The 16,207-nt window shown below is 52.9% G+C and overlaps 2 protein-coding genes across 2 annotated transcripts; both read right to left on the bottom strand.

Annotated features, from left to right (window-relative positions):
* Window positions 1–8,961: 8,961 nt before the first annotated feature.
* LOC142092097 (feather keratin Cos2-3-like) lies at window positions 8,962–9,267 on the bottom strand. The gene has a single exon (XM_075171836.1). It carries the CDS (start codon window positions 9,265–9,267, stop codon window positions 8,962–8,964), a length of 306 nt encoding a protein of 101 aa, XP_075027937.1.
* Window positions 9,268–12,899: 3,632 nt separating this feature from the next.
* Window positions 12,900–13,826, bottom strand: LOC142092096 (feather keratin Cos2-3). Its single transcript, XM_075171835.1, has 2 exons — window positions 13,678–13,826; window positions 12,900–13,297 (listed from the first exon to the last, which is right to left on the bottom strand). Exons 1-2 carry the CDS (start codon window positions 13,744–13,746, stop codon window positions 12,971–12,973), a joined length of 396 nt encoding a protein of 131 aa, XP_075027936.1. The 5' UTR covers window positions 13,747–13,826; the 3' UTR covers window positions 12,900–12,970.
* Between the last annotated feature and the right edge of the window lie 2,381 nt (window positions 13,827–16,207).

Below are 16,207 nucleotides of genomic sequence, written 5' to 3'. Positions count from 1 at the left end.
GGGTAGATCAATGGCCCCTACCTTTAGAAAAGCTTCGCGCTCTTCAAGAACTGATCACAGAGCAACTCCAAAAGGGACACATCGTGCCTTCTCTTAGCCCATGGAATTCTCCTGTTTTTGTTATCAGAAAACAAACTGGCAAATGGCGCTTGCTCCATGACCTCAGAAAAATTAATGACGCTATGGAAACTATGGGGGCCTTGCAACCTGGGCTCCCATCCCCTACGATGATTCCTCGAGATTGGTATTTAACTGTTATTGATCTTAAAGATTGCTTTTTCAATATTCCCTTGCATCCGGATGATGCTCCTAAATTCGCCTTTTCAGTTCCTAGCGTCAATATGCAAGCTCCATTGCAAAGATATCAGTGGGTTGTGCTGCCACAAGGAATGAAAAATAGCCCGACGATATGCCAATGGTATGTAGCCAAAGTACTTAGTCCTGTCCGTACTACAATGTCTAATGTCTTAGTGTACCACTACATGGATGATATCCTGGTGGCTGCACAACATCACGCGGTCATGGAGAAAGCTGTAGCCCTTGTCACGGCTGCCGTAAATTCGGCGGGCCTCTGTATTGCGCCGGAAAAAATTCAAAAAACACCTCCATGGAAATATTTGGGCTGGCGCATAAGAGATAGCCAGCATATTTGCCCCTGGGATAGCTACGGCACAAGCGTTAACACAATTAAGAAAGTTGGCGTGCTGGACTGGAAAACAAATTAATGTGACAACAAATGTCTTGTCGGAATTAGCCAGTGACGTTCAGGGGATAAGACATGCCATGTTACAGAATCGTGCCGCGATTGATTTTTTGCTTTTAGCACAAGGGCATGGGTGTGAAGAATTTGAGGGGATGTGCTGTATGAACATCTCTGATCATTCCCAGTCAATACATAAGCAACTCTCAATTTTGAGGGATAACATGAGAAAGCTTCGAGAAAGTAGTGATCCTTTTACAGATTGGTTATCTTCATTAGGGTTGTCCGGATGGTGGACTACAATTTTAGAAAAAATAGTTGTTATAATTATAGTAGTATTGTTGTTGATTTTGCTTTTGCCATGTGTTATGCAATGTTTACAAAGACTGATAACTAACTCTGTAAAGCGAGTGCTTATGGTGCAACAAGAAGGGGGAGATGAGGGGAATAGTTTGTCCAATCCTGGGGGAAACTCCAGTGAAGATAAGATAATTGAAAGAGATCTGTGGGAGCGCATGAAGAATGGGCCGCAGAAGAAAGAACATAATATGATACGATTAGTGGAGGCTTAGGCCACAAGGGCATTGCGACCTTGGGATCTGTGGTTACACGATGGCAGGGTGTGGACCCGGCTGTGACCGACGCTGTCAGCAGGTGCGGGGCTGGGGTGTGCAGCAGAAAGATACAAAAGCAGAACTTGCGACCCTTGGGAACAGCGTGAGGAGGAGCAGCGAATAGAGAGTTCAGGTTTTGCAATATGCATTAGGTAATTAAGATGTAGCCAATGAGTTTTGTACATGGTTGTTCTGAAACCGTATATAAGAAGTTCGTGTAGAGCAATAAAGGGAGATCTGATTTCCACCTGGCTGGGTCTCCGTCTCTCCATCGCGGCATCCATCCGTCCGTGAATCCGACTTTCATCCCAATCCGACTTTCTGCATGCATCCAATCTAAATTCCCCGCAGCCTTCTCCCCTCACTCCACACACCCACACCACGATCACTCTCCATCCCTGGTCATGGACACATCTACCCATCCGTTCCCATCTGGCTCTGTCTCACTGCCGCTCTTCCTAACCATTTCTCTGGGAAAATCAGAACTGGGTGTCCTTCGGTGATCTTTGTCGTTTCCTTCTCCTTTCTCGGCAGTGGCTGCGGGCAGAGCCCAGGTGCAGCAGGAGCCATTGGCAGAGACCACCGAGGGCACCGGCATCGCCATGAACTGCTCACACGCCAACATACAGTCAAACGAGGTCATCCTCTGGTACCATCAACTCCTGGGCCAAGGCCCCGAACTTCTCGTGAGAGGTCTTAAAGGGTCCAAGGAGCTGCAGGAGCCACCGGGGCAGCTGTCGGTGGCGGCAGACCACCGGACCAGTGCCCTGAGGCTCGCGCGGCCCCGGCGCGGGGACGCGGCGGTGTATTACTGCGCCGTGGGAGACACGGGGAGAGGAGCCGGGGCTGCGGCCGGGCACTAACCACCACGGGCAGGGCCGGGCGTGTGTGTCGGGGGCGGGGGTAGCCCCGCCCTGCCCAGCACCGCACCACCCCATCATGCCCTGCCCAGACCCAGGCCCCAAGGCAGTTCCCCCGACCGACCAGCACCAGCATTGGCATGGGCATCAGTACTGGCACCAGCATTGGATCTGCTTAGGCCTCGCAGCCTCCACAGCTCATAGCCCCGGGAGGTTGCCCAACGTGGGAAAATATCATAAAACAGTATTACACAGTGCCGCAAAATGATAACCGTGACCCAGCTCCAAGCGGTGATAAACAGCACAACAGGGAACATATACTACATGTAAGGTATTACATACACAACGTTAAGAGCCAGCCCGACAACTTTGAGAGCCAATAAATCAACATTGTGACCAGTGACTATTAAACCAATATGATGAATGCTTATAACAAATTTGCCTTAACATGCTCTGGTCAGATCGGTCGTCATCTCAATGCTTCGTGCTGCTAGTTGGGCACCCGCACACGTGCACACTGACACCACACACACCTACTTTCTCACCAGCAAAAATGTGCGTGTACACAAACACATGCACAGACACACACAGAAATGCACTTGTTCACACACACGCTGGCAGACACTCACTCTCACAGGTGAGTTTGCAAATGAACATGCAAATGTCAACACACAGGCACAAACACGCCCACAGGCCCAGGCAGATGCATATGCACATGAGGAAGCACAGCCTCTCCCCACACTCTGAGAACCAGGAGGCCACCGGCCAGCTCTCTGCCTCTGTGCCCCTGACAGCTTTAGGCAAGTCCTTGAAAGCCCAGTGCCAAGAAGGGAAATCAGGCGCCAGCCATCCCTGGTGCATTTAATGACAGCAGAGGGCTTTTGGGCTTTTGTGGGTTGGACAGAAGTAGTTCAACCGATTGTGCCCTCATTACAGGAAAGAGAGAAGGTGTATTGGGGTCCAAGCTGCAGGGTCTTTTTTGGACATTCAGCCTATTCTCATGCAAAGTGTGTGCATGAGAGACAAAGTCAAAGCTAGAGAACATCCCTATTGCTGCAGCTCCAGGCGTTCCCCACCTAACAAGTCAAAGTAATCCCAAAGTCTGACAAGATCCAGCCCATCCCTGGTGATCACTGCAGGGCTGTTGTGGAAGTCTGGGACCAGTTCCAGCTTCATTGCAGGGAGAGGTGCCGCCCTGACACACTCACACGGCAGCAAAGGGTTGTGTGTCTGGGGTGAGCCAGATGCCCCGCAGCTGCAAATGCTGAGGCTGGGACAGCAGAAAGGAAGCTGGCCTGATGAAGTTGCCTTAAGAGAAATACCCTCCCTTCAAAAGGCAAACAAATGTTAATTAGCAGGTGGCATCAGGAGGAGATTTCAAACTGCCTGAGCCAAGCCCTGATGTCTGTCAGTTAACCTGGCTCATTAGAGCTCATGGAGCTGCACTGCTGAGAAGTCTGTCTCCATATCTGCTCTTAGCTCTTGAGGTGTCTCCAGAGCCACAGGAGTGGTTGCAGGAGGCTGTGCCCAGCACCGCACAGGCACCAGGAGGACAAACCTTGTGCCTGGAGAGACTCCCAGAAAAGCTGGCATTTTCCAAGGGTCCTCACCAGGCCTGGAAGGCTCCTATTCAGATCCCCCATCTGTGACGTGCCTCCCTTGGAAGGAGTCCAGCTCCTAGCTATGCTCTGCAAGTGCAGCATCAGGAAGCAAGGTGCCAGCCAGATGGGTTTGCTAGATATTTTCTCAGAAAGCAGCTGCAGAATTGCTCAGGCAAAATCAGCTGCTGCCATTTTAGCCACCAGGCAGCCATAATAGATGTGTACCACGTATGTAAAAACCATGCCCGTGTCAGGATTTTCCTTTGTTGGCTGGTGAGCAAGGCAGTTGCTGCTCTGATGGACCGTTACTCCTTGTCCTGTCACTACAGGCCCTGGTAAGAAGTCTTTCTCCATTTTTCTTTGAAGCTCCCTTAATATATTGAAAGACCACTCCCTGGAGCCTTCTCTTCAGGCTCTCTGGCTGAACAGCCCCAACTCTCTCAGCCTTTCTTCATAAGACAGGTGTTCCAGTCCTCAGATCAGTTTTGTGGCCATCCCCTGGAGGGCCTGCTCTAACAGGTCCATGTCTGTCTTTATTGGGAACCCCAGAACTAGGTGCAGTCCTCCAGGTGGAGGTGGAGGCTCTCTCATGAGAGCCTTGGAGATTTTCAAGACTTGACGGGCACAGCCCTGAACAGCCTGGTCTAATGAGACCTGCTCTGAGCAGGAACTTGGAATGGGTGATCTGCAGAGGTCCTGTCCAACCTAAAGTATGCCATGGAAAGAGTAAAAATAGTTTGGCAGGTTTGTTTCATAAAGGCTAGAGGTAAGGAGAGGACAAATGCAGATCCAAGTGGTTGTGAGGAAACTGAGAATGGCAGGGTTATGGGAAACCGGAAAGGTTGTTTAGTTGGTTTTGAGTGAGCTTTTCAGAAGCCGATCTATGAGATGGGATGAGCAGTGTGGCAAGGAAACTTCATTGATTGGTTCCTGAGATAGCTTTTTTAGGTAGAGGGAGAAAGTCCACGGTGCCTGGGGAGCTGAGTGGGGCAGTTGGTGTCTGCAGGGTTTCGGGTTGTTGACCAGTATGTTTGTGAGAGCTGCAGCCTTGGGGTGTGCCGACAGGAGCTTGGGGCTAGACACCGTGCAGGAGGCAGGAGAGGCCAACCCAGCCAAGGGCTTGAGGATGGAGAGAGAGGACACAGGCATCAAGGAAGGAGAGACTCCCAAGGTGTTGCACAGGAGGGTGTGTCAGGGAGGTTGGGCACCAGGTGCAGGCCTAGCCCCCTTCTACCCCTCACCTTGGAAAGGCAGAAGGTGTTGGCTGCAAGAGCAACACGTGTCACTGCTGGAGGAGAGAAGACCACAACAGGGGCGTTTCAGGCATGCTAAGAACAAGCATTTCCTCCTCCCCACTTCATTCTTTGTTCCCCTTGCAGAGTCATTCCCAGGAGCTCTGCTCTCTCGGGTCTCTTGGTGGGGATGTGTGGGCTTTTCGAGTCTCTTTCACCATGCAGGAGGATCGTTCTCAGCATGCACCTTGGGTGTCTCGTCCTTGCTGCCTTCCCGTGGAAACCACTGGGTAAGCATTGGCTTTGACTATCGGTATGATTCCTCTTCTTCCCAGGAGAACCTCACCCCCTCCACAGTTCTCTGCAGGGAGCTGCTCTTGAATTATGGGCAAATGTTGGGAAACATCAGATCACACGGGTGGTTTTGCACCTGCCTTCTCAAGACACTGTTACTGGTGGCAAACAAAAGATGAGACTGAGAAGAAACATCTCCTCTCCTGATCACCTGAGACCACTTGCCTTCCTTTTCTCTTGCCAACCATTGACCTCTCTCTGCTGATCTGTCTGGGCCCAGTGTTGCACAGCTATATAACTGCAGAAGCTCTTTTTGATCTCGGCAGTACACATTTTCTGACCTTGCTGTGGAGGGATTTTTATTAAATAACGGTCATCCTATGAACATTCCAAGCACTGAGGATTTGTTAGTAATAGTATAAGGCTGCTAAAGAGCAATTGTAGTTTTAGAATCTCTGAAGTGATAGTAGAGTAGGAAAAACAGGCTGAGGAATGTAAATATCAGTAGATTATGTAACGGCATGCAGACGCAGGAAGCGTTCGCGTGGACACCTGCTTTTGACCAATCTGTGTATGTTAAGGTTCGTGTGCTTGCTGACTGTAAACCAATAGAGGATTCGTAGGTGTGCGTGTTAGTGTGGCTAGCTTATAAAAGTAGCACAATATCTTGAAATAAAGGAGAATGACCATACCCACATTGGGACTCATCATTACTCCGGGAACGCGCTCCTACTCCGACCCCGGGTCACTCCAACACCTTGCAACCCAAACACACAGGGCTTTTGAAAGCTTATGCAGGGACACGAAAGCTCCCCCATCCCTCTCACATTCTTAGGGTGTCCCAGTCTCTCTCCTGGCTGGCACGTGTCATGCAGCGTGCCCTGGCTGTGCGTTCCTCCTGCATTTCTGCACTGCAAGGGCTTCCTTTTCCCTCCCCTGATCTCAGAGCCTTCTGAGAGGACAGGGAATGTGGAGCAGGATGAAACATCTTTGCCGGAGTTCCCAGGTCTCTCACCCTGCTGGAGGTGTCCTGGAGCCAGCACAGGAGGGCCAGGCACTGCAGACTGTTCCCTGGAGACTCCAGGCAGCACAAGAGTGGAGACCAAAGCCCTGGGTGAAAGCACAGCTTTCCTCTGGGGGTATCCCTGTGGGAGGTAATTGGCATTATTGTGCTGTGGGATCCACGCTGAGCTGACGTCTCAGACCTGCCCAAAGACACCCACCGCCTTGCTGTTCCCATCGACGTGGCTCTGGCTGCAGCACAAGGGACAGGGAGCCTTCTCCTCCAACACTTTGCATCCCCTCGTTTTGCATCTCAGAGCCTTTCCCTGCACAGTCGCTGACCTTTGCTTTCTTCCAGGCACCATGGGGCAGACCACCATCACCCAGCAAGAAGGACAAGTCACAGTAGAGGAGAGAGACACCTTCCAGACCACCTGCACCTACCAGACCTCTGGCTTCGATGCCTTGTTTTAGTACCAGCAGAGGAAAGGCCAAGCCCCACAGCGTATCTCATACCATGCAGCAGCTGCCCCCAAGCGCAATGGCCGTCTCACCACACTGCTGACCACCACGGGGAAATACAGCCTTCTGCGGCTGGAGGAAGTTGAGGTCTCTGGCAGTGCCTTGTACCTCTGTGCTGTGCAAGACACCCTGGGGCAGGGAGCTTCCTTGGCTGTGCAACAGCCCAGGGGAGGGAGGGGATGTGTCTGGGCAAGGCTGAGCTTGGGGGAAGAGGCCCTGAGGTGTCCCCTGGCAGCGCTGCTTCCCCTCTGCACCCAGGGATCTGCAGGCCGAGATCCTCTTCCAGGAGAGGACAGTGTCAGTGGCTTGAGAGGAAGAAGGTGGTGGTGAAAGAGTCTCATGTTCCCTCATTTTCACCATGTGTTATGTGGTTGTTCTGCCCAATGGCTTTGGAGACATGAGGGGCAATGCAGGAGGTTGGCACTGCTTGTACAAAGGTTCCTTGCTGCTGCTCTTTGCTTTATGGTTTTCTCTACTGCACATTGCTTCTTCAGATATTCCTGCAGGCCTGTCTCTTAGAGTACCTGCTCCAGGATGTGTCCCTCCAAGGTCACAGTTCAAAGGAAGATGAAAAACATAAATAACATGCTACGTGGCAATGCTCTTTCCTGGAATTACACGATTACAAACAATTTTGGAAAATACTCAGAACTGCTCTGTGAACCCTCCAGTTGCTGCATGGCCGTGTGCTGGGATCCAGAGGACCTGCTCTCCCCAGTGCACTCTGCAAGTCCTTGGAGCCCTTCCCATGCCCTACCTCGTGAGATTCCACCAGCCCTGCCTCATTTCTTCTGCAGTAGGACCAGGCTGTACAACTCTGTCCAAGACCACAAGGTGGAAGCAGACCACTAGGCAGAGGTGGGCAAGAGGCCCTGCCAGGAGAAGCGCCAGCTTTGGGGAAAGCAGCTTCATGCCTGGGGGAAGACCAGGCACAACAGAGCAGCCATGGGGGCTTGGACACTGTCCAAGCTGCTGTCCTTGGGGCTCCCTGTCTGGTGGGAGCTGGGGGTGTGTGAGAGGCATGAGGGCCCTGGTGTGTGGCTTGGCCAGGCTGATTTCACTATCTACCTGTGAGTTGCCTTTTCCCTGCACATGTGTGTAACCGCTGGGCTGTGCAGGAAATTTTGGGGTGTGGAGGGTGTATAGGGGAGCTGTCCTTGCTGTCCTTGCCCTTCAGTGTAGGCCATACTTCCTCATTCTGGAGACAGGTAGGGGGATGAAGAGGAGAAGGTGGGGCTGTTTTGAAGGCTTTTTCTCAGATCACACCCACTCTTGCATCCTTTGTGGCCATCTTCTGATGGAGCCTCTTTTCCCAGCACAGGGCTATCCAAAGCAAGAGGAACTCCCTTCAACACAAGCTTGTGAGCTGCTGAGCTCTCAGAGGCTCCAGCAGCACTAGGCTCCTCTCTAGGGGACAGCAGTGGTCAACCTCCCCATCTGCAGGACATGCTCTGAGGCCAAGAGCCCATATCTGAGCAGAGATGCTGGAATGTAGGGCCTGAACAGCACTGGTTTGGAGGAGCTGAGTGTGTCTTCCTCACCTCCAAGAGACAGTGCCTGGAAGGGACTCATTGCCCTCTGTCCCATCTTCCCATTCCTCTGGGAATGATGAAAAGTCCACTTGTGTCCTCACCTTCGCCCCAAACTACCAAAGCCAATACATTTCATCCTTGGCAACACGAGACAATGTCCACCAAGAAAAGGATTATGTGGAGGCAGAGGCTGGGATGCAGAAAAATTTAATGACTCTGAAGAAGACAACGAGTTCACTTGTAGAGGAAGCGGCCAGAGCAGGGAGAGCACCACCAGCTGCAGAAAGTCTGTGCCCAACACGCACACTGGAGATCCACACTGGAGGCCATCTATCTGCCTGCCCCACAGAGGGAGCAGATACCTCAGGTTGACTCTGGGGTTCTTATGGCCCAGAAAAGTAGAAGACAAGAAATAGATGGGAGAGAGAGGAAGGGAAGGAAGTCAGACTTTGGCCATGTTTTCAGAGAGCCCCAGCTGCCCTCCTTTGGAAGGGCAGCACTGGAATCTCAGGCTCTCTGAAATGGATGGCCGGGAGCTCTGTCCTCAGTCTGGCATCAGCTGTTGGTTTCCTGGGGATCCTTGTCCGGGCTGTCACCAGTGGCTCTAGCAGGGGGGACACCTTCTGCCATAGTAGCGGCTGGAAATGCCAGAGAGGTCACAGCACCCAGAGGTGATGGGCACTCCATCACAGCTGAGGATGCTGCCAACAGCAGCAGAGGTGGAGGATCCCACAACGGTGTTCTGCGGGTAGGAGCTGAGGATGGGGCCGGGCAGGGTCACCACGACGGGGGAGGGCTCGATGATGACGGTGGAGTTCTGGCACTGCCTGACACAGGGCTCATTGCAGCTGTTGGCCAGCGGGGTCGGGCCGCAGGGTCGGCATGGCAGGCATTGGTCGTAGCAAGACATTCTGTAGGGGTCTGGAGGTGCACCTGGGAGAGAGGGTCAGGAAGAATCAGAACGCAGGCACAGGTAAGGACCATCCCACCTTAAGTCTGTCACCCTGCCATGAGTGTTTCAAAGGCACCTGCTGAGCCAGGAGGTAGAATCTGGGCAGTGAGGCTAAAGGGTTTCTTGGCCTCATCCTGACACAGTACTGCAAAGTGTTGCCAGGCCCAAAGAGGCTGCTGACTACCTCCTAAAAGAAGCACCCTCTCCGCCAACTTCTGGACACTCTCTGAGTCAGAGCTTTGCCCTTCTTCCCCCTCTCAAGCAGCACCGTGACCCAGCATAGGATGGAGGAGCACGCATCTCATGAACAGAAAAAGGTTGTGGGGAAAAGGCATCAGACTCACCTGGTTCCCAAGGAGAAGGAGGCGAGAGAAGTGGATGAGACAGCGAGGAGTTGGGCTGGCTTTTATGGTGGCCCTGACCTGCCCCAGGCCCAGACGTAGCTTCTATGGAAGCGTTAATTTTCTAAGGTTCCCCTGATGAATGGAAAACATCCCAGCTATTGACATGGGCTGGGTGGTTGTTTTCCCTGGTGCCGCCTTTTCATTTCCTGCCTTACGCCATACCCATTCCCTCATGGAAAACCTCTGAGTGCTGGGATTGAGAGGCTCCAGGATTTATGGGCAGGAATGTGTCAGTGCCTGCGGAAGACTCAGCTCAAGTGCTGCATGGGTGTAGCGCAGACAAGGGATGTTGGCCTGGGGCACACTGGTGGGGTTGCCTGTGGCTGCATGGACAGGAAGGGGCCCTGCAATCCTGGGCTTCCTTGCGTGCGGACGTGCCATGTCTTTCTCTTTCTTTCCCTCCCAACAGGGTCACTCCAGCCATCACTTGTAGGGCTTGGGGGGGCTGCACTGCTGGCTTTCGTAGACTTTTAATCTTTTACCCAGGATACTAAGCAGACTTCCCCAGGCTTTGGATATCGAGGGCTGCAAAGATGAGTTCCCCATTATTTCAGCACTGCTCAAAATCAAATTTATGTGGGCCCTCCTCTACCACTGGGATGTTATGGGGTGGACAGCATGATGCTTGAAAAGAAAAATCGTTTCTGGGCATGGCACACAGACAATCAGGGGAAGACTTTTCCTTGCAAAACACCTGAGTTACCATGGCCTACAAGACGTAAAGATTTTGAGGGAGGTCTCTAGTTTGCTTAAGTATTGCCTACCTGATCTTCTCCTGGCAAGAGTACATCTCCCTTGCTCTAAACTTCCTCCCTGGTTTCAAGGACCTAGGATTCCTAAAGATTGATCATGCTGATAAAGACTGAGGCAAAGAAGGCATTCAGCACCTCAGCCTTTTGCAAGTCCTGTGTTGTCAGGCTGTGTGGCATCAGAGAAGGCCCACTCATTCAGCTGTGGGACCACATTTCCCCTGGCCTTCCTTTTGTCACCTGTGTCCTTACAGATTCCCTTCTTGTTGCCATTGACATCCCTCGCCAGATTCAGTTCCACTTGGGCTTTGGCTTTCCTAACCTCATCCCTGCATGCTTGGACAGCATCTCTCTATTCCTCCCAGTTTATCTGTTCTTGCTTCCACCTCCTGCATGCTTCCTTCTTGTCTTTTGGTTTTGCCAGGAGCTCCTTATCCATCCACGCTGGCCTCCAGGCACGCTTGTCTGACTTCCTCCTCATTGGGATGGTTTGCTCTTGAGCTTGGAGGATGTGGTCCTTGTATATTTGTCAAGTTTCTTGGTCCCCGCTTGCCTCCAGGGCCCTATGCCAGGGGACTCTCCCAAGCAGCCTTTTAAAGAGAACAAAGTCTGCTCTCCTGAAATCCAGGGTGGTAAGCTTGCTATTTACCTGCCTTACTCCCCTCCGGAACTCCACCATTTTATGGTCACAGCCCAGGCTGCCTTTGATCGTCACATCCCCAACGAGCCCTCCCTTCTTGGTGTATATGAGGTCCAGCAGAACACTTGTCCTCATTGGATCCTCTATCACTTGGGTGATGAAGTTGTCATCCATGCACTGCAGGAATCTCCTGGCTTGCTTATGGCCTGCTGCGTGGTCCCTCAGGCAGATATCGTGGTGGTTGAAGTTCCCCAGGAGGACCAGGGCCTGTGAATGTGTGGCTGCTCCTATCTGTCTGTAGAGGGCCTCATCCGCTGGTTCTGCTGGTCAGGTGTCCTGTAGCAGACACCCACTGCAATGTCACCCTTACCTGTCTTCTCTTTCTGCCTGCAAATCAGCTGGAGCAGCTATGGGTGCTGCCATTACCCAATGAGGGAAAAAAAACCACACCACAGGGTCCCAGACTCTGCAGATGTGGGAAGGACCCGGCCTGTGTGTGGGGAGCAGCGGTGGTGCACAGAGCACAAGGGCCACTTCAGCCCCAGGGCTCTGGGAATGCTGAAGGAGCTTGGTGCCTGCGGGAAGGCACTCCAACATGTGCCCTATGGTTGGGCTGCTGCATGCCCTGTGCCATTCAGGGACAGCTCACGGATCCTGCTGAGTGCAGAATCAAACCCCACTGTCAGTGCCATGTCTCCGAGGAGCTGGGCGTATCTCCTCTCACACAGCACTTTTCCAGACCAGAGTTGCGTTGTGGCACTTGTGGGACTGTAGGGTTCCTGGGCCTCAGGAAAGCTGTGCTTGAGGAAGACAAGGCAGCACAGAGCAGCATTGCATGTTTGGGCACCAGTCACTGTCCTGGGCCTGCCTTCACTCCAGGGGGTGATAGGGGACTCCAGCGTGTGGCCTGCTGTAGCTGATACCAATACTAACTTGTCAACACCTCAGCCATCAGGTTGGAAATGGAAACAGGTGGGCCATGACAGATGTTGTGCTGAAGGGTGATAGGGCTGCATGGGGAAGCTGTCCCTGCAGCCCATTGGCAATCGTGCTGGCCATGGCCCCTAGATCGGGTGATGGAGGGGAGCGACAGGTGGAGTAGGGACTGTGGGCCATCCCCAAGGCTATTTACCCATGCCCAATTCCAGCCATCCTTTGGCAATGTCTTTTTCTGATTCCTCTTCACATGACGTGCTGCAGGGCCAAGGGGGTATTTCTGAGCAGAGTTGCAGCAAGGCAAGGACTGATGGCCATTGGCTGTGTCGTGACTCGGGTTGTCTTCCTCAGCTTCAAGAGGCAGTGCCTGAAAGAGGACTCGCTGCAGTGTGTCCCACCCTCCAATACCTCTAGGAGTGATGAAGGGTTCCCCTGTGCCCCCACCTCATTCCCCTCCAAAGCAATGGTTATCTTCATCAGCAGTCAGGATGCAGACGGAAGGACCACCTAAGGGACACAGGCAGGGTTGCAGCAAATTTTTAATGAGTCTCAAGAGGGAAATGAGGTCACTCCAAGGGTGGGGAGGAGCAGGAGCAGCCAAGAATCTGTTCCCCTCTTCCTGTGGCTGAGTTCCCACAGGGTACCTGTCGACCTGCCCGGCAAAGGGCAAGCAGATCACTCCAGGCTGGTTTCTGGGGTCCTCCCAGCAGGTTTGATGGGAGCACAAGACAAGAAAGAAAAGAGAGAAAAAGGGTGAGGGAAAGATAGACATTGGCTGTGTTTTCCAAGGCTGGCCCCTTCCAGTCTTGCCCTTGCAGGGCAAGCCAGAGATGGTCAGCTGCTCTTAAAACAGCAGCACAAAGTTTGATATTCCATCCAGCAGCATGTTCTGAGTTCCTAGGTGTCCTTATCCGAGGCCATTGCCAGCATCTTTAGCAGGGGGGGCATCTGCTGCCACAGTAGCGGCTGGTAATGCAGGAGAGGTCACAGCACCCAGAGTTGATGGGCACTCCATCACAGCTGAGGATGCTGCCAACAGCAGCGGAGGTGGAGGATCCCACAATGGTGTTCTGTGGGTAGGAGCTGAGGATGGGGCCGGGCAGGGTCACCACGACGGGAGAGGGCTCGATAACGACGGTGGAGTTCTGGCACTGCCTGACACAGGGCTCATTGCAGCTGTTGGCCAGCGGGGTCGGGCCGCAGGGCTGGCAGGGCAGGCACGGGTTGTAGCAGGACATGTTGTGGGGCCTGAGGTGCACCTGGGAGAGAGGGCAAGGAGGAAGCAAAACATGGGATGCATGAGGAGCAGGCTGTCACCACACCATGAGGGAGCCAAAGAACATGCAGGGCTGGGAGGTGGAGGCTGTGCAGAGATGTACGAGGGCTTCTTGGGCTCGTCCTGCCATGCCCAAAAAAGAGCCAGCAGCCCCTATGCAGCTACCGCCTAGACCCTGAGTCCAGAAGCCACCTCCGTACAGTCCCAGCCTCCCTCCATGTCTAACCTCCTCCCCACTTCCCTCTCTCCTAACAAGCAGCCCCATGATCTGGCATAGAAGAAACCTGGTGTCAGCTGAGAGGTCCACTGAAGTGAGACCTCCGTTTCAAGAAAGCAGAGAAGGAGAAGGGGCTTCAGACTCACCTGGTTCCCTCGGAGAAGGAGGCAAGAGAAGTGGATGAGCGAGTGGGGAGTTGGGCTGGCTTTTATCATGGACCTCTACTGCCCCAGGCTGCCAGAGGCATCCCTTGGAGAGGTGCTTATTTTCTGACAAGCTCATCGTGAATGCAAAACATCCCAGCTAATGCTATGGGCTGTGTTTTGGTTTCCTGAATCGCTGCCTTTTCATTTCCTGCTTTATGCCAGGCACATTCCCCAGTGGAGGCATCTTTTGTGTGACAGGGTGAGAGGCCCAAGCATTTCCGCTGCAAAACATGTCAGTGTGGGCAGAGGACTCATCTCACATGCTGGAGGAGTCCAGGAAAGGACACTCAAGATAAACTAAACAGCTGGCTTAAACGACACATACACACAAATTTAGACTTCTAGTCATCTAGAGTTAATTGAGAAGACTCAAGGCAAAGGGAGAGAGGCTGTCTACACTGTGCAGGGCCACCGCATAGGTGTTGGACTTGACGGAGTCATCTTCTGCAAGTCCTGTGTCCAAGGGTTCAGAGTGGCTGAGGGAAGACTCATGTGCGCTCGGTGAGAGCGGGAGATGCAGCTGGTGAGAGTAAGGTGCCCCGCTTGAGCCCTTTCACCCACACAAAAGCCCTTTCCCTGCTCTCTCTCTGTCCCTGAGTACCGTGGACAGGGATATGGGCTTTAGCCTTGGGACGGAGGTGCTTGTAGGCTCTGGTGGGACAGCCTCTGGGTTCACTTCAGATCACATGATGAAGCAAGGCATGCACACGTGACCAGGTATGCAGGCCCTGCTGTGAGCTTATGCTAGCTGGGGCGTTCAGAGGCCACGACTGGTCAATTGCTGGATCAGTGTGTCCAGAAAGATGATTTGTCCCATTTACTGTGCACGTCTGCTTTGGGATGGGGTAAGTCCCGTCTGTGAGCTGATGTCTCTTCACTGAGAGTGGGAAGAGTCTGTAGAGTCTGTTAGAGGTGTAGGGTCCAGAGGAGCACCACGAAAATGGTCAGAGCGTTGGAACGCCTCTCCTATGAAGAAAGGCTAAGAGAAGTGAGGTTGTTCAGCCTGGAGGGGAGAAGGCTCTGGGGGGACCTTCTTGCGGTCTTCCAGTATCTAAAGGGGCATTTTAAGTAAGAGAGAGAAATGTGTTTTATCATGGTCTGTAGTGGCACGACGGGGGCAATGGCTTGAAACTGAAAGAGTGTAGACTTTGGTTGGACATAAGGAAGGAATTTTTTACAATGAGGGTGGTGAGACACTGGAAGAGGTTGTCCAGAGATGTTGCAGATGCTCCACCATTGGAAGAGTTCAAGGTCAGGTTAGATGGGGTTTCGAGCAACCTGATCGAGCGAGAGATGTCCCTGTCCATGGCAGGGGGATTGAACTAGATGGTCTTTCAAGGTCCCTTCCAACCCAAACCATTCTATGATTCTATGAATTATGCTGGGAACAAAGGTGGCTCTGTGAGGTCCTTGCCTCCAGGGCAGTGAGCTTGGGCTGAAAGAGTCTCTACACGAGGATGTCTTTGGCATCTGAGTTAGTCCCACAGGGCTGGAAGGACATACACCCTGAAGGAGGCACAGAAGTCAGAAGAGAATCCCTCTCCCTTGCCAGCTCATTTAGGCAGCGTGCATGGCAGGAGTGGGGTGCGGCAGCACTCAGCAGCTTTGGCTTCTGTCCCCAAGGGACCCTCTTGGAAGAGTGAGGACTACTGCTCAGGAGTGGAATGTGTTTGGCAAGGTGAGGCAAGAGTGTTTTTGCCAACACCCCTAAACAGGGAAGGAGGAGTTTAAAGTAGGTATGGAGGGGGAGTCTCCCAGAGACTGAAGAGAAGCACAAGGGGTAGAAGAGGTATGCATGGGGAACAGCACACCAGGGGAGACACTCTCACTTCCCCTGTGGCACAGGTGGTGGTGGAGTTACATGCCTGCTACACACCTCCTGCTCAAGAAGAGGGGGCAGATGACGCCTTCTTCAGGTGGTCGGGGAAAGCCCCACAGTCACAGGCCCTGGTACCCATGGGTGACTTTTACCACCTCAGTATCCGCTGCAGGAGGAAAATGGCTGGGCACAAGCAAACCAGGACATGGCTGGGGCATATGGAAGACAAATTTTTGATGCGGGCAATCCATGCACAGACTAGGAGAGAGGCTCGGTTAGACCTGCTACTCACAAATGAGGAAGAACTCTTGGATGATGTAGAGTTCAAGGGCAGCCTTGCCTGCAGTGACCATGAGACTGTGGACCTTAAGATCCTCAGAGGACTGGCCAAGACAAACAGGATGACTACTGCCCCCGACTTCAGAAGAGCATATCGTAGTCTTGTCAGGGACCCATGTGCTTGGCAGGATGCCATGGGAAACTGCCCTAGAGTTCAGAGGTTCCCAGGAGAGCTGAATAACCTTCAAGGAGAGCCTCCTCAGAGCACAAGGATTGTCTTCTGCAATGTGTGGAAAGGTGAGTCAGGAAAAGCCAGAGCACAGCTGGAGTGGAACCTTGGAAGGGAGGGAATGAGGAAAGGTACCTCTGAGC

This window comes from Calonectris borealis, chromosome 22 (assembly GCF_964195595.1).
Source record: "Calonectris borealis chromosome 22, bCalBor7.hap1.2, whole genome shotgun sequence".
Lineage (NCBI taxonomy): Eukaryota > Metazoa > Chordata > Aves > Procellariiformes > Procellariidae > Calonectris > Calonectris borealis.
The sequence above is the reverse complement of the archived record's forward strand: the minus strand, read 5'-3'. Positions and strand labels throughout refer to the sequence as shown.